Below are 25543 nucleotides of genomic sequence, written 5' to 3' on the forward strand. Positions count from 1 at the left end.
AGGTCACGCAACAAACGAGATTCTGAAGTGTTGGTAAAATGCATACGCACTTGGGACCAAACTGACATCTGGCACTGATTGGTGATTCTCCGGGTCCGAACACTTTTGTATATCACGGAAACTAATGTGGTTTATCGGTAAATGAATTTGTAATTTATCCTTTAGGTGGAAGGCGGCGCCGTCGTCTCCTTAAAGATCACTCAAAGTCAACGTCAAATTGAAGACCTGACTTCTTTAGCAACATTAAATGGTATGGGCTATACTCGCACAAAACAACGGAACCCAAAGCAGAACATAAGACAACTTACCCAGATAGTTTCAAGAAATTGTAATGGCAATTTTGCTTACCTGGATAGGCGCCACTCGTTTAAAAGTGTCAGCATCGCCGCCACAGCTATCGTATCTGTTGAGTTATTGATAGCCATATAGCTTTCCAGTTCTTCCGTCAGCATCTTCAAATCTAATTGACCTTGACAAGGAAAACCAAGTTTCTGAAACGAGAGAAATGTACTATATTCCAGTTGTCACCCAGAGTGAGTAAAGTTGGATTGATTTGGGTAGTATCATGAATTCATCGTGATCGGACCCTGAAATGACTCTGCAGCTCACCTTTAATACTGTTTCTGGATCCGGAATTCCTAGTTTTGTCCAGTAGCCCGTCACTTTTTGTGCATCAACAAACCTTCAGTGTACGTCAAAGAGGAGAGAGAGTTTAAGAATATGATCAAATTTTTTTAATAAAATCAACGCTTTCGTCCTACTTAACAGAAGTACGGTTAAAGAACGTTTCGTGCAGACATCTTCATACAAACCAAATCGCCTAAATCTCCTTGGAATGAATCGCTCACCATATTGTGGGAGTTGGCGAAATGTTATGCATACTAACAAGAGATTGTTTAGGGGCAGTATCTCCTTGAGTAGCTCTCCCTTGAGGGAATATGAATGTACGGAGAACTTGAGCGCATCGGACTGGTGCAGTGATATTAGCAAGGGCGGGAATGATTACTTTTTAGTAGTCATGGAATTAATTGAAGCCACGTCTATGCAGCTTGCTTGTGTAGTTCGTGCCTCGTCCTGAGGTGGTCATTTGGTTTGGTCAACAACGGAGTAGCGCTGAATTCTAGTTTCACTCCTATTAAAAACAATCGGAATCGCAGGATGTTTGGCGTCGATTAGACCTCCTAGGTATTACAGAGTGAAAATGCTTGCCTGTTCATGCGTAATAAACCTGCTGGGGTAGTAGTCATTTGTTCTTGTTGAACGTCTAGTGTCCGGATTCCAGACCCTGACATGGTCAAGAAATTGTGCTGTCGATAAAAACCCAACGTGAACAACAGCCGAATCCCACATCCTCTAATTTGGTGTGAAACAAACAAATAATCATGTTAGATCAGGAGACTGTGGGCACAAGGGAACTAAACATTTATTGTAGGACTAGGATCGGTCAAATTACCTGATGGATCGCTCCACCAGTGCCCAAAAGTTGCCTTGTTAAGCGTAACGAATTTGCACCACGTCTACTCAAGAAGTGAACTCGACACTGTTGCTGGTGCTGTACGTCGCCAGAATGCTTGGAAATGCTTACGCGTCTTTATGGTATCAGATGAAGTGTACAAAATGCGTCCAGTTGCAGCAAATTTGCCAAGCAGCAGCTCATTCATCTGAATCATTCGTCTATTCGCAAATGAACGTGAAAAATATTTGCCTGTTAGCAACACTGTGTGCCATTCATAGTGGACAGATTGTCACCTCTGAGCGCTATGATGGGCCATCTGCAGACCTTTGGAAAATATCTTAGAGAAAATCGTATCTTTATTGTCAATGATCCGTACGGTCCGGGAATACTGACCGCTTCAGGGTAAGTGGCCGTTCAGCTGATTCCACAAAAGGAGAAACTTTCGGGCGAAGCATCAAGCGGTAGACATCAACGTCAAAAGTGGGTGAAAAATTGATAACTTAACAGCGAGGTTCATATTGGGTGTGAGTAATTTTAAAGTAAAGACCAGTCATGAACTTGAGAAAACTTTGTTAGCCGAGACTTAGTAAAACAGCCCATACGGATGGTCACATCCGGAGTGCCCATACAACTGGGTAGACATGTTCAGTTAATGGGGTGTGATGTCTCAACAATCAAAGAGCATTCATACAATACATTAATGTGTACCATTGATTGACAAGCCTCCTGCGGAGACACTGATCTCAAGCTGGAAGCGACTCACTTTTCCTGGATAAAAAGTCCCGTGCAGTAAGTAAACTTAACCTTACCCTGTGTTCTGCGGGTCCAGATATCTAAACCCTCCAATAGCTTCTTTTGGCGATGTTGTTTCTGGGGCCTTTTGGGTTGCGACTGGTGACGTCTCTCCATTGGTCGATTCGTTAAGTTGTGTATGGTCACCACAGGGTGCTATCAAAACGAGTTTCGGAACACGCAACGTATCTACGGTAGCCTCCGATTGTTTAACTTTTGGAGATGACGAGGCCGAAGGGCTCATTGCAGTGGAGCTTGGGGATGTAGGCTTGTTTATCTGAAAAGGAAAGCGAATGTGTAAGCTGGTCAGAGTGAAGGGCATTTCGCTGTAGCGTTTGTCTGAGTGGCGAAGAGATGTGCTTTCAAATTAAGTATAAGTAAGAGGCTGTAAAGTCTTCTCCGACCTTGTAGTGTAGATTGCTATAGTTTTGCTCGCTTACGAAGCAGTCCAAACTGTCCTGAACAAGACCCATTTCACTACATAGTCTTCTGGAACTGTGTCCAGGAATTACTCCATGGAGTTATTAACTTAAAAATTAGTTACTATGCCTAAATCGAAGTATGGACTTGTCGTTTTCGGTAGAGGGGCGGGAAGTCCGATAAAGGGCCTTTTTATATACTTCTTACGTCTAGTCTCATTCAGGTTTTTCGGCCTAATTGTTGCACTAACTTTAATCGGATTACAGTTTGTTCATGTATTTAAGTTAACGATATTGGCCTGAAAGGTTCAAATGTTTTCACGAATCGACTGCGAGCTATCAGAATATTGGAGGACGTTCTTTCCGTACATTCGATAACAACGTGCCAAAGTCGAAGGTCCCTTCAGCACAACCTCTGCTTGATGGTAAAGGGGCGGGATGGCCCAGTGGCTAAGGTGCGAGCTTAATGAATGTAAGGTCCATGGGTCGTACCCGACCTCTGACTCTCGACTTCCCTGTCTAAGCTTAGGCAACCTGGCAGTATCCAAGGCCTCGTGCTACCTTAGAGTGGCATGGCAGTTAAGCACCGAAAGGGCATTACAGCTGAACGATTATTAGTTACAACCCAACTAAGCCATAAAGTTCACTAAACACTACAATGCTAGAGAGAAAGATATAATTTCGAAGCCCAGCTGAATCTTGTTGATCTGTTAGGCAATTCTTGACTGTAAAAAACCAACGCAATAAAATAAACTGTATTCAGTAGGCGATCATATTACCATATTCTGCTTTCTGACTTAAGAAAACCTACCTGAGGAAACTATTTACATAAAGGAATTCATCGGATCCATGCAGTTAGAACTTCACAAGACGCATTTGCTTTTGAGCGGAACACAGTTTGGCTGTTTGCAACCTGATTATTGCTAGGTTCGCTTGCAACTTTTAACAAACATTGTGACACAACGTAAGCGAGTTCTCAATTAATGTCTGGATTCATATCAAGCTTTCAGATACATTACGTTAGCCAGTTTCGTGTATTGGTCACGAAACCAAGCGTTCCCAACGTGCGTTGATAAACTCTAATGCTTTCATCATACTGTTCATAGTTTTCGGAATCACCTGTTCTTCCTAATTGCTATTCTTGTGGCACTTTAAGTGGTCCAGGCTCACGATGGTTGATTGATCGCTGGAGAACGTTCGGTGCATAGACTTGTTTTCAGGGTTCACATCATGGCATGACTGGTAGTACGGCGAATCTACCAGTCAAGAAGTTGTCGACCGACGGCCACGAAATCCTCGTGTTCGGTACGTCTACCCAATGTTAATTAGACCCTTCTGGAGCGATTCTGCTCTGATTCCCAGGTGGCCTGATGACATTGTATAAAGATAATTGGTGGAACGAGAAGCGGGATATCGACTACTTGTTTTGACACAACTTCAAACCTATTGGGTGTTGCAGCTCACCCACGTATATTTGACTTCCCGGAGTCCTCTAAAACCCCCGTTCTATCGAATAACTTGAGTCAAGTGCGGCTTGAGATATGGACATGAGATTCTGAACGCACAACCTGGGCAAATGCCTTCTTCCACCTGATTACCTTATCAAATACCGATTTCCCTGTTACTTTTCCGAAAAACTTTTTAGACGAGGAGGGCTAAATGTGTGCAGGTAGCATTACAGTCAGTCTCTTATTTGGGGATTATTGTGGTGACTGAAGTGAGCCAACTCCGTTTTGTATTCCCCAAATACCACTGCATTATAGTGTAAAGACGCATAGTTATGGTGTCATCCTGGTGAATTCATCCATTCAATCATCCATCTGCTCATATCCACCAATCATAGTAATCACATGAATGTGCATGTGATATTTTTTTATGTTTCAGAAATTTCAGTTTTTTGAGACATCATTCCAATCCGCACTGCCGATGCCACCTCGATCGGTAATGAAGCGCTTACAATCCAGCTGCCAAGCCAGAAAACAGACCAACAACCAAACGGTCCATCCGAGCTACCTATATTCTGAAGCATTGTTAGAGCTGCTCTATTTACTACTCTCTTGAATCCGGTGTAAATCGACCCAGCGATATTATAAAGACAACATCCATTTCTGATATCCTACAACTGACTGTACACAGTTTAGCTTTGCTGAATTTCTGATTAAAAAACAATTTTCCTGTCTGTGACCCGCCAATTACATCCACACGTTCAGTAAACTGTTCAAGTCGGACAGGTGGACCACTTTCATAGGGACTTTCTGGGAATTCGAGAAGCGTGGCTGCAAGGCAATCTGAGGTACAGGCGTAACATGCTAGTTATAAGATTGATAAAAACTCCTCAAAAGCACACAGCCGTTTTCACATCTTATGGAGTTCATCAGTTAGTCGCAGTCTCCCAATTTCCGTTAACCTTCTGTTTACTTGAACTTAAATTGGACGGAATTCGCCAATGTGCAAACTCATTTGATTTTGACGAGAAACTCTACTGACACCCAGCTGAATCTCTCGTTTATGATGGTCGGCTTCAGGTGAACGTGCTGCATATATACTACCTCATGTTCCAGTCGGTACGATATTCAGTATATCGCAATACATTTTGCAGTGAACTGAGCGTTGTGATATCTCGAATACTCTACCCACTGAAACACGAAGCCGCTTTGTGCAGCACAGTCAGTTGAATCATTAGCGAGGGATTTAGCTGGGTTCACTATCAAAGACAAATAAGTGTGAATGTTAGACTATTTGGATAATCCGGAGCCAATAATTCGAGGCGATTCACCGGGTTATAGCAAACTAATCGTTCAAAATTATCTATCGAAGGTGATTCGGCAAATGTTTTTACATACGGAGGAGAAAATCACGGTCAGACTGATCTAACCACTTGCTGTCTAATTTGTCCGTTAATCAGTCACAAAAGGCCACTGATACCATATGGTATTGGTACCTTGTTCTTACATTAAGTCTTCTTGTCTATGCATCACTTGGTTCACAACTATCAAGTCAGTTAAAAGACAAAAAAATAAATTTGTCGATTCGTTTCCCGGTATACACTTGCTCAATAGCAGAAGGCAAGTGTTGTGCGCGACAGAGGTCGCTGGGTTGTGGATAGTCGCATTACATCTATCTTTAAGAAACTGAAGTTATTTTACGCGCACGTCCAGAGAAGGCAAAAACCCGTGTTTGTGTGGCTCACCACACGAGGTAAATGGTCAACTCCAGGTGTGCTAGCGGGATGTGACCCATTGGATTGGCCATCGCGGAAATCGATATGTTCCACCGGAAGCGCCTCCGTCCTTGGACTCTGGATCTGACCTTCAATTGACTTTTGAACTGTTGATATTTGGACCTCTTTTGCCGGTTCATCTATGTAGGAAAGAAAGTTAACACCAAAAAATAAATGCTGGTATACCGCTTGACGCATTTTCAAACTAAGCGACTGACTTGGAAATTTGGTTGCTTTTTTCGGTCGGATCAACACGATTTATTTATGAAACGGCAAATAGGTTAATGATAACTCGACAAGTTGAGCAGAGAAGGGACTAGTTGCATGATGAAGGCAAACGCATGGTTAACTAGTTTGGGCTCTTAATCTGATAGAGAGAGGGGTACTGACATGATTTTATGCTTTTTTACCTTTATTAAGTTTATAACAAGGTAATGACTTCGAGAAATACACTCATTTGCAAATCATTTGGTTTTCACGAGAGACTCAACTGAATCTCTCGTTTATGATAGTCGAAAACTGAACGTACTTAACACAGGCCGCCCCATGTTTCAGTTGGCACGATATTCGAGATGTCGCAGTATATTTTCATAAAGGAAACTACTCACAAGTTTGCTGAAAACTCTTTGACAGCCCTCGACCGGTTTCACCCTTCTCGGAACTCATCAGGTGGGCGCAATCCCCGAGTTTCCGTCAACCTTATGATCTACTTAAACCCAAAGTGCTTTGCAAATGAATGAATTTCTCAAAAAAATAAAGATATTTGCGTTCAAGTAGACCATAAGGTTGACAGAAACTCGGGGAATGTGTCTACCTGATGAGCCCCAAGAAGGGCGAAACCGGTCGTGGGCTATCGAAGAATTTTCAGCAACCCTGCGAGTAGTTTCCTTTATGAAAAGTAATCACTTGCTCTCGAAGGTTATTTGTGATGGCCCTCATTTGCTGTGTTCCTTTCCTGAGCTGAAAGTTTTGTCTGTTCAGCCGTTTGCTTCGGATAGTGAGCACCGAATTTCACGTTCTCTGGTGTGTTGAAAAGAGGCTGTAGTTGTAGACAGCTTAGTTGGAGCAACAACCGAGGTAGACCAAACTCCTGTTGTGATAGGATAGATCAGTTTACGAACCGCACCCAATTTTCACCCAGAATGGGCGGTCAATGAATGCTCCTGAAGTACATTTGCAAGTTTATGACTTCAACTGTGGAGAAGCCGGATATGTATGTAACTGACGTCTGCTTTTCATTGCTCTGTGCACCCAACTACTTGCGCAACATTATGCCCTTCCCGAATTTATTTACAAACACACGGAGGCAATGAGCCTATGGCAAGCCGATAGGTAGAACGGTAAAGATTATAGCCGAAAAAGACAACTTTTTTCAATGGTATCCAGACTGAACTCCTCCTGGTGAAATAAGGATAATTGCAGTTGGGAAAATCGCGTTCCAGTCGCTTTGGGACAGCACAGGGGTTAAAAATAATATCTACTCCAACACCATTTAGTGGCGTTACTACTTCGTATTGGGTACCAAGCGGACAGTTGCATTTAGTCGCTATCCTGTTTGTGCGGAAATTCGAAGCTTGCTGACGCAAGTAGCAGAAAACAAACTCTACAGCAAAAGAAGATGTACTGTAGACATTTTGGATACAATGCTTCATAAACAGATATCCAACGCCAGATGGTCGGTGGCCACCTTTGGAAACATTCTAGATGTCGTCTTTTTAAATGGTTAACTAGCTCGCAGGAGGTGAGAAACTGTGACACTAGCCAGACGAATTTCTAATAAAGTTGCGGGTGAGCTTTGTGGACCATTTCATATCAGCCACACATCAGGTTCCTTCTACTCGCAGGAGGTGAGAAAATGTGACACTAGCCAGACGAATTTCCAATAAAGTTGCGGGTGAACTTTGTGGACCACTTCATATCAGCCACACATCAGGTTCCTTCTGAAAAATTTCAAGCAAAAGCGAAAAACACACAAGGTCTGTTTTGGTGCACTTTGTCGCTGTTACGACTAGAAATTCTATTAAGGTTTGCGGGTTGAGCTGGAACTCTGGATATATTCCACGTGGGAGAAGCATTAGCTGGTGTAGCAGTCGAGTCAAGAAATCATGCTCTCCGGAATAAGGTAAAAATGGAGTTGGAATGTATTCATTCGGTGTCATCAAGTTATGTCTACAACCGTGCCGAAAACTTTTCAGCATTTTTCGTCCGCAAGCTTTCCATGGAATAAATCAGAATTAATACAGAAAGTACGGAGAGTGAAGAAATCCCAGACTTTGCCCGGAAAAAACTGTCGTTGGTTCTTCAACTGGGTTTTCTTGATTTCCCCCTAATCGACCACGAACAGACATTGGGTTCATTCACGCACACCTGTGTTCAAAGGTTCTAGACATTCTGGAGATAGAGAAAAATTGAACGCATTGGGGAATAATTACGTTGTTTTTAACACAAATTTTTCCAGACGTAATCTACAAAGTAGATATCCAGAGTGCTCACAACTAATGACAGTTTTTTTTGAACCCGTGGGTCTACGGGCACGCCACTACTTACTAATACACTCACAATGGCTGCAACAGTCCTAGTTAAACCCATAACGCTTTATTTTTATGGTCAGAAAAACTCACTGCTGATGCTGTCGATCCCAAAAGCCTCCCTACAACTTAAAGAGGCATTTATAGCGGCGATTATTGTCTTGCTACATGGGAATTTTCATATTTATTCAGTATGACAGGTCAACAGCTCACTTCAGTTGCCGTAGTGATAGTAGCGGTACAGCGACGGCATAGTGACAAATGAGCAGTTTGTCTCGGCATGCCCGGAAAAGAAAGGCTATATAATTTTCTGACCTCAGTTCCAGATGTTGCTGCGCCTGTCCAGAACATTCAGAAAAAACGCATCTTATTGTCGTTGGGTGCGACAGAACGGTAGGATAGCGGTCAACGATTTCATCTTGACAGTCTTCATTCCTACAACCATACAGGTCACATTAAGCCGTCCTGACAGAGTTACCTTGGTCTATCGAGGTACTCGTTGTAGTGACTCTGGGGAAACGATCAAGAAAGACTTTCGGTTCGCTCACTGGAACTCTCATTTTATTGAATAACGGCAATGGACGCCGTTCCGAATCTCACGTGGGCTGTTCGAATTCGCTTGATCGTGACTGGTTTGACTGTTTGACCGGGTGATTTTTTAGTAGCTTGTGTCAAACAACCGTTTTTTTGTTTCGTCTTGCCCCGGTTGATTATCTGCATCGCTGACTAAACCAAATGAAGCCTGTTGACTTAATGGTCGTCATTTGTGCAATGTGAAATATTGCGATGATTGGTTTATAGACTTTGAACCGGATTTGGGTAGCCATTCGCTAATCTTGTTGGTTTCGTACCTGTGGCAGTTTGTGTACCACCTCCTACCCGTGCACCGGTTTTGACGAATGTTCAGTGTGTATGGTCCACGGTTGATTGTTGGACAAACTCGCATTGCCCCACCCGATGCATACTTTAGTTAAACGTGTCTGTAACTGATTAAGTTGGGGTGTCTTTTCCTCAGATCAATACTGGGGAATACTCGTGAAATATTCGATTGAGCCCTATTTGTAGGCAGTCTAGCGGCGCTCGGGATTCGCACAATCGAATTGAATTTTCGAAAGTTATGACGTGTCCCTGATGGACTAGGGCAATCGGGCTATTGAGTTGAGAGTACCAGTCCAAACTTGTAAGCCCCTTTAGGCATCCCGGGGTCTCAGCGATGCTGGGAAATTATCCCACAGGACTTTTCAGCCAGAGGCATGGTTGATTCAGTGAACAATGAAATTTGGTGAGCTGCAAGAAATATGAACGTGGATTAGGACGGTTTTTGGTTTGAGCACATACAGAATGCAACGTTTTGGCGTAACAAGTTTTACTCCACCTGTAAAGGTTTTGCAGCTGAGAGCATTGTGCGGATAATGGTCACTCACTCTAGCGGGTGTTGAAGGTCACTAATTGTCTGTGGGGAAAAATATGCGGCTTTTGTGACTGGAAAGATGGTGACGGAATTTGGTTGCGGGTGACCAACCTTGGTAATCGGCTGTTTAGAATGAGAATGAGAGGCGCGCCTACACTCGGAGTGATAACGGAGGGCACCTACAATGCGTTGAAATATTTTCGGACATGGGAAAAGAGTGTTCGAAATTGCCTGATGACACGATGCATTGAACGTGTGCATGAAAAGTTTCTATTTTTATTAGTGAAAATACCTTCAAGTGAATCTGCAGAGGACTACGTTTGTTACATTAGGAAATACAAAGTTTGTTTGGAAGTTTGATGGTTTACCCAAGAACGTTGCTTGTTAAACCATATTTACAAGTTCTACTATGTACGCAGAAGTTTACTCTCCGTAGTCATATTGTTAAATAATAACTGATAAGGTCTTCCCTGAAGCAGAGGAGACATCAATCAACTTCCAAGAAACATGCGTTTCTAGTGAAAGCAAGCAGCACATTCCATATTTTTCAGCTACCGAAATTGAATTCAACTGCTTTCATCAATTTAATAAAAGAATTCGGTTTTGGCGGTTGCATTGCACATGAAAGGTAAGTTGACTTGGCGATCCCATTACCTACATACGCAGTTACATCATCCATCCCATACTCCTTGGCTAAACGGAATTTAGTCACTGATCAGGCGAGGGAAACAGAACTCAAGATGAAGCCGGGATCAACAGTCATCAGACTAGGAAGCAGCAGGGGTTCGGAAGATGGCTTTGGTTTGGAAACTGACTTGCAAACGTCTCATCATCATTCGAGGAGATGCCATCAATTAACCTTTTATTTGGATTATTTCAACCCATGGTACTAGTAGTTGTCACCGCTCATTTGTATGATTTCAACCCATGGTACTAGTAGTTGTACAGCATATTTCGCATGTGTTTGACCAGTGGTGAAATCTGTCCCCTGGTCTGTTCTATACCTTCGCTGACTTGTCTGATTTTGTGTTAGTTGTCTGTCTCATTTTTTTGCACCTATCACCCCCTCCGGTACCTGTGGTGCCCATCCGAAATTATACTTACGTTTATCACAGTTGCTTGAGCTCCCGAAAAGCGATTCGGTTAGACTTGATGGGATACTTCAATGTAGGTGCTCTCAACTCCTCTAAGACATGTCCCAGGCGACCGAGCCGTTTTGCTAATTCCGTTGCAACCTGTTTATGACGCGTATGCACATCAGGTATCATGTGTGATCCAGTAGGACTGCATAATATGCATAATATACATACTCTCCGGCTGGCCACAGTTTCCTTGACGGAAGATCGTCTGGCCACCATGATCACACAAGGCGCTTCTAACTCATGTCCTAAGTAGGTTGCACCGGAGCCGAATACCGCGGATAAATATCAGAGGAAACACTCGTTCCGGAAACACAAGCCATCGACCCGACAGAAGTAAAGCGGCCAACTCTCGTGAACCGCGACCGTCAACGGTGTTGTGCAGACTATCACCTCAAGCAACGACCAGTTCACCCTTGGTGTGGACTTGGACCGGAAGACTGAGATACCGAACAATTTTGCCAAATGCAGAATTGTTGACCAAATTGCGTAGTACTCGGCACTGGGTAGAAAACAGCTTTTTCTATGCGCGCTCTCCGTTGCACCGGGATTGTTGCACTCAGACTTGAGATACCAAGTCCTCCATGTTGTTTACCGGCGTGGACGTAGCTGATTGGATTGTCCTTCGGTAGATTTAGCCAGCACGAATAGATTGCCTGATGTAGTCGTCCAAACTTTTCAGCGTGTCTCGGTGGACTTGGCCGAGCACGAGCGAATATGTCAGCCTCCGTATCAGGTAGTTCCTCGTGATCTACACTCGTCGATGTCACTTCAGCGGGGCAAACATCATCTTTCAAGTATTTTGAGCAGCTGCTGTGGGTGGTCGCAGACTCATTTGCTCTGGTAAGGAAAGGGAATGCTTAAATATGTCACGGTGTCTGTCGGATCTAGAGGGTGATGAGTTTCACGGCAAAGCAAATGGTTCGACGAAGTCCACTTCCGCCCGATATTTCCCGTCCCCACAACTCACCATTGCATTTGTCTCTCGGGCTTTGCTCTTCGTGCCATTTCTTTCCTCCTTAAATTCAGCAGCATTAGGCTTTTATTTAAGGTGAGACCCGCTTTTTCCACACGTGGTCCAGTCGTCAGCGAAGGCGAAACCATCCACTAGGGTGTCGTGAAACTGATATTTTAGTTGCGGCATCGACAGTCCAAGAACCTCATCCCTTGCCATAATAAACAATAAAAGGGAAATTGAATCTCTCTGTCTCACATCTCTGTGGTAGTGAACCTCGGAATTGAGAAAAAAGTGCTAGAGCATTCTCATAGGACTGTGCGATGTAATCAAACTGTGTGTGGCGACGTAGGGGTCTAACAGAGACGAAGCTCTTAAACAAATTTCTTGATGTAGAAATGCAAACTGGAATAAGGACAGTCTCAATTCATAGCTTCAGTTATCAGCAAGCACTTTATGTAAGTATTTAACAAGAATGGATGACACGGAGGTCGGTCTCACTTGGTCTGGCGAAGTTGAATTTGGGACCTTCGGAAATAGGATAATACGAACAGGACACAGATGTGGGTGGATAACCCCCAGGCAATAAGAGTGAGTTGAAATACCCGGCTATCGCGTTGACATTGAAACGGCGGAACATCCTAACCGTGAGCTTGTCCAGACCTGAGAATGAACTGCTCATTACACGGATCGTACGACCAACTTCCCCCCTGTAATTGGCCCGTTCAAACTCTAATCGGATGGTAGCACTGCGTGACTTCGCCAGTTATCCACATGTTTTGGAGCATAGAGCACCTGTTTCCAATACTGCTCGACGTCCAGAGACTGCATCTTTCTGTCTTTGAGCGTATAGGGTCTGGATAGTGACGTAGTTAGCTCGGCGGATCTTCCCTCGGTTGGCCGATAAACGATAGATTAGCTGACAACGGCGTCAGGAGACAGGATCCTAAGTGTGCGGACGTGTCATGGAGGCGTTGAGGTCCAGAGGTGACAGGACTTGCTCCAGTGTCATGATGCCAGACCGCAACCCTCGGGCAAATGTCAGAAGGTCAATACTAGCAAGCGAACTGTCATCATGGGATTTCAAGAGTGACGGCGCAATCTATGGTTTGTTTAATCCAGACGCTATAGTCAATCGGCTTCTACGATTAGCCTGCCATTAGACTGATAATTTGGTTAGGTCCACCAGATGATGGTTCGTCCTGTTGTGTTTGCCGATTAAGCATCCGTAACCTGGTTTTGATGCTGATAGCAACATGACCAGGAAAATACTGCTTCAGTATCGTGAACAGCTTGGTTTGTGTGTCACAAGACGCATATAAATTGTTAGCCAGGCGCAAGAGTGTTTGTGACTCTTGTTGGGACCAGCAGGTGTCGGAATTCTTTACTCGGTCAAGCTTATGTGCATTATGCTAGGTGGTGTGTGCGTTCCGAGGATGTTGATTCAGGCCAATCTTCGTCGCGTAATCAGCGCAGACCAACGGGGCGGCCACGAACATGCCAACACTTTCATGGACACGAACTCCACGGTGGGCTATCAAGCCAGCTTTCGATTTGCAACACTTGCCACATTCCACACACATGAGCCCCACGAGTCTCTCCTGTGTTCTGGTTGAAGGTAACCAGTACAGTGAAACCAAACAGAGGATGGTTAGCCCTGCATGCAGTTGCTGAATTCTTAGCTCATTCAGACTGACCTTGAGGTTCCCCAATCGGCACCACGAGGAGGTGGTTCAGGCCTAACAAAATAGGTTCGCAAAGATAGGCTTTCCACCAAACCGTGAACGACAACAAGAACCGCAGATAGGCACACAGAATTCTATCTCACCTTCCAGCCCAAAGCGTCGGCTCCTCAAGATGACGTGTGCAGTCGATGGGTAATAAGGGACTCCATCGTTTTTCCTAATCCGGAATATATATAAACGATTGCGTGTATGAACTAGAGTGTGTGTGCGCGCGCGATTGCTTGGATTTTGTTATAAGCTGGCTACTATGCTTGTATACTTGTAACATACAGCATTAGATCGCAAATGTCCGACGGGTATCCTACGAAGTGACCTCTCCTCTTTGCAACCTACCTGTCTTGATTTATGCTCTATGTGTTGTGTATTATGTTTCACATCTATCCTCCTCAACCCTATGCCACGCGTCAATAAATGTTTCCCTTCCGTAAAAGTTTCGCAACCTTTGACGGGTTCATTTGGGTGATCTGCCTAAAGGAATCACCATGCTTCCTTATCGCACACGTACAATACTGATCACTATCAAATGATACAGGTTCTTTCACAGTTTTTTTTAAAAAAAACATTTGACCGACTTTCATTCAGCAGGCCCTTCGATCTTTTATTGACCAAAAATGTCATTCTCTATAAGCCACCTCACCTGGATAAGTTGGCTTTGCTTGCGCTCCTGGAGGAATGGCTTCCGTTAGCCGAGGCTTTATACGCGATTCGTCCAGTGACAGACCATCCGACTTATCCTTCGTCACCTCCCGAGTGGGTCGCGTCGCGCTGTCTGACCGAGCTGGGCTTGGATATAAGGTTGAAAAATGGTGAGGTTGGTTTAACGTTCTGGCTAAGTAAGCTTTCACTTCACTTTGTTGTTTAGGTTTTTGGCGATCCTGTGTCATGCGTGCTCGGTTCCTGAGAGAACTTTGCTTCTCTGGGGGTCTCAGCTCTTCTTCCGGTACATCAAACTGGACTCGAGTGATTGGACTTTTTGGGGTTCCGGGCTTTTTTGACTGGGAAGATCCAGTCATGGCTTTCTGCGAGGTCTCTTGGTCCGCAACCAATGCAACTGTGCTGGTACTCTGCGCAATATTCCCGACCGGCTTTCCATTAGCTTTCTTTTTTGGAGTACCTGAGAGTGTCTGAGATAAAACAATTGGCTTACAAAGAGGCTTATTTTGAGAGAACCTTGAAGACATCAAAGAAAGGATAGATGCAATTTCGCTTCCAACGATGATTGGATAGATTCCTATGAAGGTAAGGTGCATGAACCAGGGCCAATGATGATAGTATGTATTTGGAGGCTGGACCTTTGCTATTTTAATATTATTCAGTATATTATGGAAAAGTTTTTCCCATCAACTTTACTAAGATGTGGAAATATCAGGGTATAACTCCACTCTAATTGTCATTCTATCATCCTTTTCCTTTAGAAGATTTCGAGGAAAATTGAAGACATTGGGTAAAGCAGTTGGACTTACCGCAAAGAATGACCTCATATTTTCCATTTTTACTGGGGACGATCCATGACTAATTACCTAATGTCAGGCATATTTATTAACGGACAAACATGTGGCGGCTAATGGGATCAATACGTCGATTGAGTGCTTGATAATATAAGGCTACAGGAGAGACGTAATCAATCAACAGCACGTAGTATTCATGCTGTTAGCATACAAATCAATAGAGAACGGTAGGAAAAGAAATACTGATTACACACAAGGGCACCAGTCAGAAACCAGAGAGGCAAACAGACAGACACTTCAGCAAAGGACGGGCGAGGACAAGAAATTGACTGTTCAAAACTGGTGTGCTTCACGAACAAATTCTGTAGTGTGTTTGTGTCCCAGACTATTTTTGCTCTTCCTGAGTCACTCACTCTTAAAAATGTGGTCAACTTATGGAGTTTCAAAGGAATCCAATTACTTTCGTTTCGGTGAATTGTACCGAATCAAAACCTGCACGGTTGGCACAAAACGGATAAAATAAATAGCTCGAAACTGAAATAGCTATTTTGTACATTTTGACTGTAATACGTTTTTGATGAGTGTGGCTGTATGCACTGTGTGTGAGTTGTATTTCATTTGTAATACTGACGGGTTGGATATGATCGGAACAGCTTTGACGATGACCTGAAAAAATGGGGCTGGGTATGTTCGGCCAATACATATACATGCAATACAATACACACAATACATACAATACATACAATACATATACATACCATTCGAATGCGATTAAGTTAACATTTTTAGATGGGATGATTTAGGCGCTAACGGCCAATTCAGAAATGAGATTCCTCTTCCCCTTACGGTCAACGAATATACTGGTATCCCTGTACCGCCCAAACTGTACTCTTCCTACCGGTTTGGACATGCCAGGAAAATTGTATCGGACATGCTCAAGCAGAGGTATTCCCTCTGACGAAATGTGAATTGGTCATTGTAAATCACTATCCCAAAAAACATGAAAGACAAGATTGGACCAGGAAATCTCAGCTACACGGAGAGTTTATTGTCATTTAGACTATTCAGGTGAAAGGGTCCGTTCACGCAACCCGTCGGTATGCATTTTCAAACTACCGATGTACCGGTGATACTACTGGTGGAAGAGCATGCGAGTAGTATGTTTTCTCGTAACTCCGCTTTGCGTCCCTTGAAAAGTGAAATCTATAACGGAATTTGTGGAGTCGCTTTTTAGCATTTGCTTGCATTTGAACAACAGTCAATGAATATCCAGGGAAGTTTAGGAAGACGCGTTCAAGGAGAAGATGGATATTTAGTTTTTGTAAGCAAGATGCATGTGCAAGTTTCGCTTCCCTGTCCAATAGTCTGTAACCCTTCAGTTGGCCTTTTCTAATAACTCTAACTCCGCAGCGAAGGCCTTCTTCCTTTCACCGATATCAGTCCCAGTCAGCTGACCAGTCAGCAGGTTTCAGACTTGTTCCGAAATTTGTGGCTCTTGACCAACCGGTGGCTAGTTTTTTTATTGTATACAGCTTCCAAAAGAAGGAAACCCCACGCTTTGTCATTCTTTGAAAAATAAGCAGGATAAAGTGGCGAGTACTTCAGACAATTATATTTTCCAGTTGAACTCAATAATAAAAGGGCTGATTTCGTCCGCACTGTCATTTTTCCAACTCCTGATGACTGTGGATTTCTCTGGATTATGCTTTACAAACAGTTAGGCCTACTTTATCTGTCATAGTGAGCTGCGTTACAGAAGCTTGAGAGTACCTAATACGGCTGCGCATCAACCTACTGCGCAGCGGAACAGTCATGTGAAACGTGTGAAACGTGCGATTATGTCCCCACGTCTGAATCACGTCCGATTTCATCGTGCCGGAGAAAGGTCAAATAGGGACACAGGAAGTTCACACCCACTCCATGGCCAAGGCACCCCGTACACAAGCGCACAGACGGCCATGATCAACCGAGAACCAGTGTGGGTGTGTGGGAGACACACTGGTTGGTTGACAGCGCATCGACCATCAAATGCGGTGACAAGTAAGTCATATATATAGAAGTTTGTAATTGCGTTAATACACAGTTCCTTCAGGTCGTCTTCTTGTTTTCTGACTATAACAACAGTAGCGTCAGGGCAGGTGAAGAGATACAACAGTACCATGAAAGAAAACTTTATCGATTTACCTCCATACAGTAATATTGAGACCCTGGTAACGCGGAATGTCATCTGTGAGGCTTCATATGTATTCCTCTTGGAGGTAGGGTTACTATATTAACACTTTCTTGGTTCATTTATTAAACTACATCAATACGATAAATCACACTCATTTTTGGTTCTTAGTTCACCCCAACCAGGTAACACACAAAGCAGCCTGTTCTCAGTGGTTCGACAGCAGTTTCATATGCCCATCATACCACCAACATGCTTTCACCACATAAAATTATGCTAATCTCTATCCAGATCCAACAAACTTGTATACTGCCTTCCCAGAGAGGTTGACTTCTCATTGATACAAAGACTTGCAAAAGGACGCTCTTAATAGTGCCTCATCTGGAAAATACAGCAATAAAATATGGACTAGGGTTATAAGGGTGTCGAACACAAACAGCTAATTGGCTTGTTCTCCTGGCATTGTTTTCAGTGCTCTTTGGTGCACAATTTGGTGACATCTGATAAATCACTCTGGATAGGCACCGAGTTGTGTGACTTAGAGTTTTCTGAACACAATAAAACAAATGACTGAATTACTGTTGATCAATCGCATACCAGAAACCGCTCTTTGAGTGTGCTGCTGAGCAGTGGACCGGTGAGGAAATGTACCCTTAACTGGGTTACCATGAACGCCCGTTTCAAGTTTTAAATGTATTTTAGGCAGTCGCTTTGTATAAGGAGTACCCAAGTTACTAGGTTTCTGATATTTTTGTTAGAGGTTTTCTTCGAAAAACATTACCTTTCACTAGTTTCAGACATCCAATCAGCTGGGCTCCGATTCACTTCATACAACCCCTGTCATTGGTTCTGGTAAATTTTATCTCATCTAAAAATCTTCGGGACAATTTATTCGTATAGCCATTTGTTTTGAACAGTAGTATTCCAGAACCTTTATCTGGACGAGGTACCTTCACGTCAGAATGCGACTTAGGTATAGAAAATGATTCGCATTGGCTACCTTCAACAGAAGAACTACCGAAAGTGTGTCCCCCATGTGCTTGATGCGGCTCACATAGATAGGATTCCTCTGTTGCAGTTCTACTGGTGCTTGTTTGCCTAGTTTACATTTGAAACCGATTTCAAACTGCCATCCGATTACTAGGAATTTCATTTGGAAACAAGCGTTAAATGGAGAAAATCTACAGAGTACACCACCTGGTTTTCCGTGTTTAGAGCTTAGCAGATAAATGTAACCCTTAAAATCCCCAACAAACACTGACCTTCAAAGGTTATAGTTTATATTTGGGGATGAATTGGTCAGGTCTCTAATTTCATCCCCTCATTTAACCAGTGTATAACTTATTCAACAAGCCTAAATACCACGTAAAATAGTTGCCACATTATTGTGCACTCTGGGAGCGCATGAGTCCCTTTTTTATCTTTGAGGCTTTTGTTGTCTTCTTGAGGATGGATTTTGTGGCAGTATATTACGCGAATAACCGGTTTCAACACTTTGGCATCTCAGTCAAGATCTATCAATTGGGAACTTCTCAGTACTAGATGCTACGTAATTGGTCAATTTGATCTGCTTCGTTTACCGCGTGTAGCATAAACCAAAAGAGTCAGGAAAAACTGCAAGCTTCGTAAAATCTTTCGCTGTCAAGGTAACACCTTCGAATAAAACCAAAATGCTTCTTTAACGGCAGCGTTCCTTCTTTGAAGGATGATCAGTTACTTTCTGTACGGTCTTAAATGAATGTACATTCGACTGTTTTGGGTAGCAGTCTTGGATGTACTATGGCGTTTCTTGCTTTTTTCGCGCGAACATATTTTACATTGTCATGTACCTTTCACGGAAATCTGCACATAAAAAGTAGAAGCTTGCAAGTAGAAGCTTGTTGTGTGAGTGCTTACGAACACGTGGATTTGTGGCATCTAGCTGAATTAGAATAAAAATCACATGAGCTACAATGCCAATCCTTATTACAACCATGACATCTTCTACCGCTAAAGCTTGCACATCAAGCATCCTCTGCAGTACCAGCCTATCTAACTTGATTTCAGTCAAGAAGATGGCACAGCATTGGTCCTCGTGATGAACGTGACAGTTGACCAGCAAACTTAGTTCAGTGGGCATTTCGTCCTATGCTCTAAAGCTGGTTTCATTCTTATTGGGAATCACCGGCAATTGGTATGGCATGGAGGTGTTAGAGGGCACCATATTCAACAATTTTGTCATCTATTTTTGAAGAACATGGTCACAAACATTAAGAGAGAATGCAAGTGACGAATGCGAAAGGGTAACAGGAGTATATGAAGTAAAAGAGAGGAACATCTCATTCGAATTCATGCCACCAACGGTTCCAGTCAGATGAGATGAAATGTAATAATTTTGGTATGGGAACACGCCTCTAAAGACCAACAACCGAAGAAAAGACAAACAATGGTGAATGCTCTTCAAGGCGCGGTCAGCGCTAGCACAATTAAGACTCACACATCAGGCACAAATTGTCCGCCATACTGGATCTGGTGTGAGATTAAATGGCAAAAAATCTACACCCAGAGCCATGTACCACGCATAAAAGTGTCGCAAGTACGCAGAAAGCCCACAATGGCAAGCAAACACAAGTCACCGACTGTGACCTTAGGAAGTCCCTGTCCAATAACAGCCTTGGTGGATTGAGGACAGCAGATCCCTCGATAAGAGATGATCATCGGTTGGTGAACCAAAAAGTCGATATCACAACCGATGGCATGTAAGGCTGAGATTATGGCGAGGGGATATTCATCAGCACCATAATTCTGTTTCTTCTCATTCCACGCAGTCAATCCGCGCCCATCCGAGACTATGCTTACGTCTATCCCAGTTGCTCGGTGCTCCCGAAGAGCGATTAAGTCAGGCTTCATGAAGGACGCCGAAGTAGGTGCTCCCAACTCCTCGAAGACGGCGTATCCCAGTCGACGGAGACATTTTGAGAGTTCCCTTGCAACCCAATTATGACGAGCACATCTGGCCTCATGGGTGATCCAGCAGAACTGCAGGATATGCACCAAACCCTCCGGTTGGCAACAGTTTCCACGACATAAGATAGTCTGGCCGCCATGACCATGCCGAGCGCTTCTAACTTCTAACTAACTACAAGCCGGGTGCTCACAGGTTCGAGCCTTTTTGATGATGTCTCCTGTTGGTGATGTCTCCTGTTGGTCTATAATTGAGCAACTTCGGAACTAAAAAGTATCTCGTTTTCGCCTCTGACAGTTTGCCTTCTTTGGAGAATCTCCGAAGACAAAAAACAAAACTGCATTCTCTGGAATGTTCTTCTCATGAAATACCACCTTACCGTCTTTAGGGACTGACCAACTAATTGATTGGTTGCATTGGTTACGATCTTTTTGGCCCTGCTCTAAGTTGCGTACTTCTTCAATGGGATATCAGCCTCGTCATGTCTGCATGGAAGCGGTGCGCAGCTTCGGGTGCCTCGCTTCCAGCCCATCCGTGTTGAAATAACTGTGTTTATTGTCTTTATGTAGATCAGCGATCAATTCACCTTAAATAATTTGGCGCCGGGTCTCAAAAATCACACAAATGGAAACGAGTCTTTCATCGCTCTGTTTCTTCTTTCAGCCAAAGAATATAAGTTTTCACCCTATGTCGCACACCTCGTCACAGTCACTGATGTAAAATCACTTGCCTAATCGGTCGATAAACAACTAAATTATGTCAGCCAAATCTTGCGTGTGTCTCGATAGAATGCACGCCCCCACCCCCCCCCCCCCCACACAACCCCACACATACACGCACAGGATAAGAACAAAAGAATAAATCGATGCAAAATGAGCGTGCTAAGCGAGGCAGTCGGTATGCCGTTGTTCATTTATGTCATACAAACTGCTCGGCACGATTACAACTCTCGGTAGTATGCCGCCCGACTTGACAACTTCGTTCTCGGAAAGTATATCTGAGCTGAACTGTTACAATGAGCGAAGAGAAAGTCTACGTGAATTCTGAAGCAACGACTGTTTTGTTGAAAAAGTTAAATGATCAGCGTTTGTGAGTTTCCACAATTTTTTCGATGTCTCTTTCGTAACTGAAGATTTTCTCATGTTTGTCGAAGCGAATTTTGAATAACTGTTAGGGAAGAGGGGCTCAAAGCACATGAGAACTGTGTAGGCAAATGGTATATCTACGTTCGAAATTTGAAGTTGCCCAGATGAATGAAAGATGTGAAGAACCCAGCTTTTTCTGAGCCATTCTTTTTCCCACTGGTGCTTTAGTATAGCCACAAAGTAAGCCGAATTTAAGATAACCAATAAGACAAACCATTAAGGATAGGAGTAAGTCAATGACAGTGACACACAGCCAAATGAAAAGTGCATCATCTCTATATGGTGATTTCCGCTGCAACATATACATTGTCGAGGCAGTTCTTATCACAAGAAAGTGATGTCATCACTGAGGGATATCAGTGAAAAAAAACTAATCTTGTCGGAACAAGCAACGTCTGTTTTTATACAGGTGTTAAAACATCATCAAGGTGACCATGCACTGTACTTTTCATTTATCTTCCGAAATGGCTGTTTGTTTTGTGAGGTTATTATAAAACCTTTTCGGGCACAACTCAGTTCTTCTGTGGAAGACGTGTCGTAAGACCGTTCACCGATTCGGAGACTTTGCTCTACTGTCACTGACAGTGAATCATGATGGATCTCTCTTGTTGGGACACATTTTATTCTGTGTGAACCTTGGTGGATGCCCTGGATCACTGTTCCAACAGGGCAGTTTCTACAAAAGGCCGGATAAATTTCGTACATCTACTTGGGCCTTAAATTTTTTATTTAGCATCAACTTTACACAAATTAACCGACATAATCCACACTACCCAGCTAGGCTATCACGTTTTTTCGCCGCTTCCTCTTATGTCGTATTATCTTCTCTGGACTTAGCGTTGATTTGGTCCTATACTCATCTTATTCTTGTCCCGTCCAGTCCTATTCTCCTATCTGTGACTTGATCAGATAGCCGGTATGTGTAATAATCAGGGCTTACTGACACCCCGCTCCGGATGGACTGAAAAGCCTTGAGCCATGAGTGGACGGGAAGTGAGGCGATAGCTAAATAAAATCGGAACTCAAGTTAAAACCAGAATATTGACGCTGTCAGTTTTTACCACAATAGACAGTTGAATAAGGGCGTCTACCAAACCATCCCGTCCTGCAAGGGGAAATCGCGTAACTTCTATTTCCGGTTGGTTTTCATATTTCCGAAAGTATTCCACATTCGTAAACCCTGCTATTTAGATCTGGTAGTGGTTTGTGCAAAATCCACCCCCTATGACCACATTCGGCCTTATGACACGGCAGTTTTATCCGTTTATGATATACAGATGAATATAGCTTCCACGTTTTAACTTCACACAGAAATTCGAGCGGCAGCCAAGCGAGTCAAATAGCGATCCCAGGACTGTTCGTACGCTGCGATAATATCTTCACAGGTCCTGAGCCAAAAGACATGACAACACAGTGCACATCTGGTCCCGGTTCTGGTAGCAACCCGTTGTACTGTTGTGCGACTGCCCGTGAAAGCTCATGAGGCTTTCGGGCAAGACGGACACTAGTGATGAGATTTAGTCTTGTGTACTTTTTGACTAGGTCATTCTGATTCGCATTCCTAGGCGAGCTATAGATTCACAACCGATAGTGTTGCAGGAATACTCCGCTTCATCCTGATAACAGTGGGAACATGGACAGACTGGATCGTTTGGTTCATGAGATGATGTTTACAAAGAAGTGGTGCGCGAGTGAGTCTAACTTGTGTAAATGCCACTGTCAGCCTGTACGATTATTGGAAGGACTACTTTTTATTTGAGTACTGGAAGATGAAAAAGTGCTCCAGGTGGTCAAAGTACACATCTGCTTCTAAAAAGAATATCTTCATTTGTGACAGTATGATTTCATCGCATTTATCTCTCTCAAGATGTCATTCTCACCCTCCCAAGTTTACACACTAGGGACTTTGACTGGACTGAGAAAAGTAAACAGCTGGTTCTATGCAACCACGCAAGGATAGACAACAAAGTTCCCCAATTACTGTAGTGTAGTTAACTTGTCCGATAGACCACTGAGTGAAGGCGAACGCTGTCTGTTAGAAAAGGGACTAAACTTCGCTGTGAGCAAAAAAGTAATAAGAACGGAGGAAATAATTCCTAGTGTAGAGCCTTCAGCGGAAGCTGAGAAGCTACGGATACAACTGATCACAGTCCTGAAATCCCAACAGCCGGGAGCTCCAAATATTGCACCATCAGAGCGGAGAGCACTGAACACACTGAGACAGGTAAATAGTATTGTCATTACCAAGGCCGATAAGGGTAAAGCCACAGTCGTGATGAATAAGAGCGACTATCTTCAAAAGGTCAGGCAACACCTCGCCGATGGACCCTACCGACAAACTTCAATAATGAATAAGAGTAAGGTTGAAGTTGGGAGATATTTAAGATGCGTAATAAACCATTTGGGGCAATGTAAGTGGTATCGGTTGTATCCAAAAAGTGCGATTCAACCGCGACTCTACGGACTGCCAAAAATCCACAAGGCAGATGTACCGATAAGGCCAATAGTGGATGGTATAGGCGCGCCGCCGCATGAACTGGCCAGATTCTTAGCTAGTATACTAAAACCGCTCACGGGGAAATCTAAACACCTTCATTAGAAATTCGTATGACTTTACCAACAAGGTCGCAGGGCGTCCTTTGGAGATGGACGAAGTCCTCGTGAGTTTTGACGTAATATCAATGTACACAAACACCCCTAGGGCAGATGCTCTGGAGGTAACTAAGAGGTTGTTACTGACAGACACAACACTCGGGGAACGGACACAGCTCTCGGTGGATGAAATAGTTGAGGGCATAAGAGTGTGTTTGAATCTTGATAAGTTTGTTTTTGACACAACTGTTTACTCACAAGAACAAGGCCTTGCAATGGGATCTCCAATATCCCCAGTTTTAGCCAATATTTACATGGAGGACTTCGAACAAATAGCTTTGGCCGGATATCATTGTCCACCCAAAGTTTTTTGGCGTTATGTTGACGACACGTTTGTTGTAATCAAACGAGACAACGTAAACAGCTTCCACGACTATCTCAATAGTTTAAACCCACACATTAAGTTTAGCATGGAGATAGAGTCCACATCGGGCACATTACCCTTTCTGGACTGTATAACACATAAGGTTGGTGGGAAATTGAAAACGACTGTCTACCAGAAACCAACAGACACGGGAACCGTCTTAAGCTATTCATCAGCACACCCAAAGTCCGTGTACGCCAGCATTGTCTCATCGATGTTTCGTCGAGTTAGAGCGCTGTGCACAGAAGAGATCGACCGGACGGCAGCTCAAATCGAGATTGCCAACAAACTTCAAGAAATAGGATACCCAGTGAGTTTGATTAGGCGACAACTAAGGAAGATATTGGTTCCAGTATCTAGACCCAGTAAAGAATGGATTGGCACAGCAGTCATTCCATATAAAGCAGGAACATCGGAGGTTATTCGAAGATTGTTGAACTTAGCCAACATTGGAGTAGCTTTTCAGAAGGGGAAAACGCTACGCTCAGTTTTGGTGCAATTGAAAGATCCCCTGCCGGCTGAAAGGACTAGGGATTGTGTGTACAAAATTAACTGCAACGATTGTGCTAAGGTTTATATAGGACAAACTGCCAGGGAATTGCACACCAGAATTGGTGAGCATAAAAGAAGGATTAACAAGCCACCAAGGAATGCAGAAGAATACCAAACGCTGGTCAAAGACTCAGCGATGGCGGTACATGCCTTAGACACGGGACATAGAATAGATCTGGAGAATGTGGAAGTCTTAAGACGGGGACTGCGATTCACACCACAACGGCTGATAGCCGAGGCGGTGGAAATCACTAAGCATCACAGCGTGAATAGAATCGAGGGTGTGGAGCTAGCGAGCGTATGGAAAGCGGTCTTAGATAAGCCGAGTTGACACGTGACGGTGTGGTTGTCAATCCACTTAGGATCATTAGAAAAAACCGGGGGGTAGGGGTGGAAACCCCAACCGACCAAAGGTCACAGCATCCCTCCTACACAACTTTCTTAGCACTAGCTCACCCACACAGACTAACAGAAGGTTCAAACGAAGTTCAAGAGGAACCATCAAATGAACCGAACCAGAAGAACTAGACCCTAGGCAGGACCCAAACACATGTAGGTTTCCCCACCGACCCAACACTTGTTCAACCACTCTAACACACTAAA

At 43.6% G+C, this 25543-nt stretch overlaps 2 protein-coding genes across 2 annotated transcripts in view; one reads left to right on the top strand and one right to left on the bottom strand.

The window, feature by feature from the left end:
* Positions 1 to 350: 350 nt before the first annotated feature.
* On the bottom strand, positions 351 to 6085 carry T265_13299 (hypothetical protein; the record flags this gene model as incomplete). Its single annotated transcript, XM_009168187.1, has 4 exons — positions 351 to 491; positions 610 to 682; positions 2266 to 2525; positions 5858 to 6085. Coding segments are annotated over 4 exons (702 nt in total), but the record flags the coding sequence as incomplete, so codon positions are not given.
* A 15074-nt stretch (positions 6086 to 21159) lies between these two features.
* Positions 21160 to 25543, top strand: part of T265_03630 (hypothetical protein) — a gene marked incomplete at both ends in the record, with an annotated part of 28679 nt that continues 24295 nt past the window's right edge. The window contains one exon of the mRNA XM_009168165.1: positions 21160 to 21316. Within this exon, the coding sequence (XP_009166429.1) occupies positions 21243 to 21316 (74 nt within the window). The remainder of the gene's footprint in view (positions 21317 to 25543) is intronic.

This window comes from Opisthorchis viverrini (assembly GCF_000715545.1).
Source record: "Opisthorchis viverrini unplaced genomic scaffold opera_v5_55, whole genome shotgun sequence".
In the NCBI taxonomy this organism is placed as follows: domain Eukaryota; kingdom Metazoa; phylum Platyhelminthes; class Trematoda; order Opisthorchiida; family Opisthorchiidae; genus Opisthorchis; species Opisthorchis viverrini.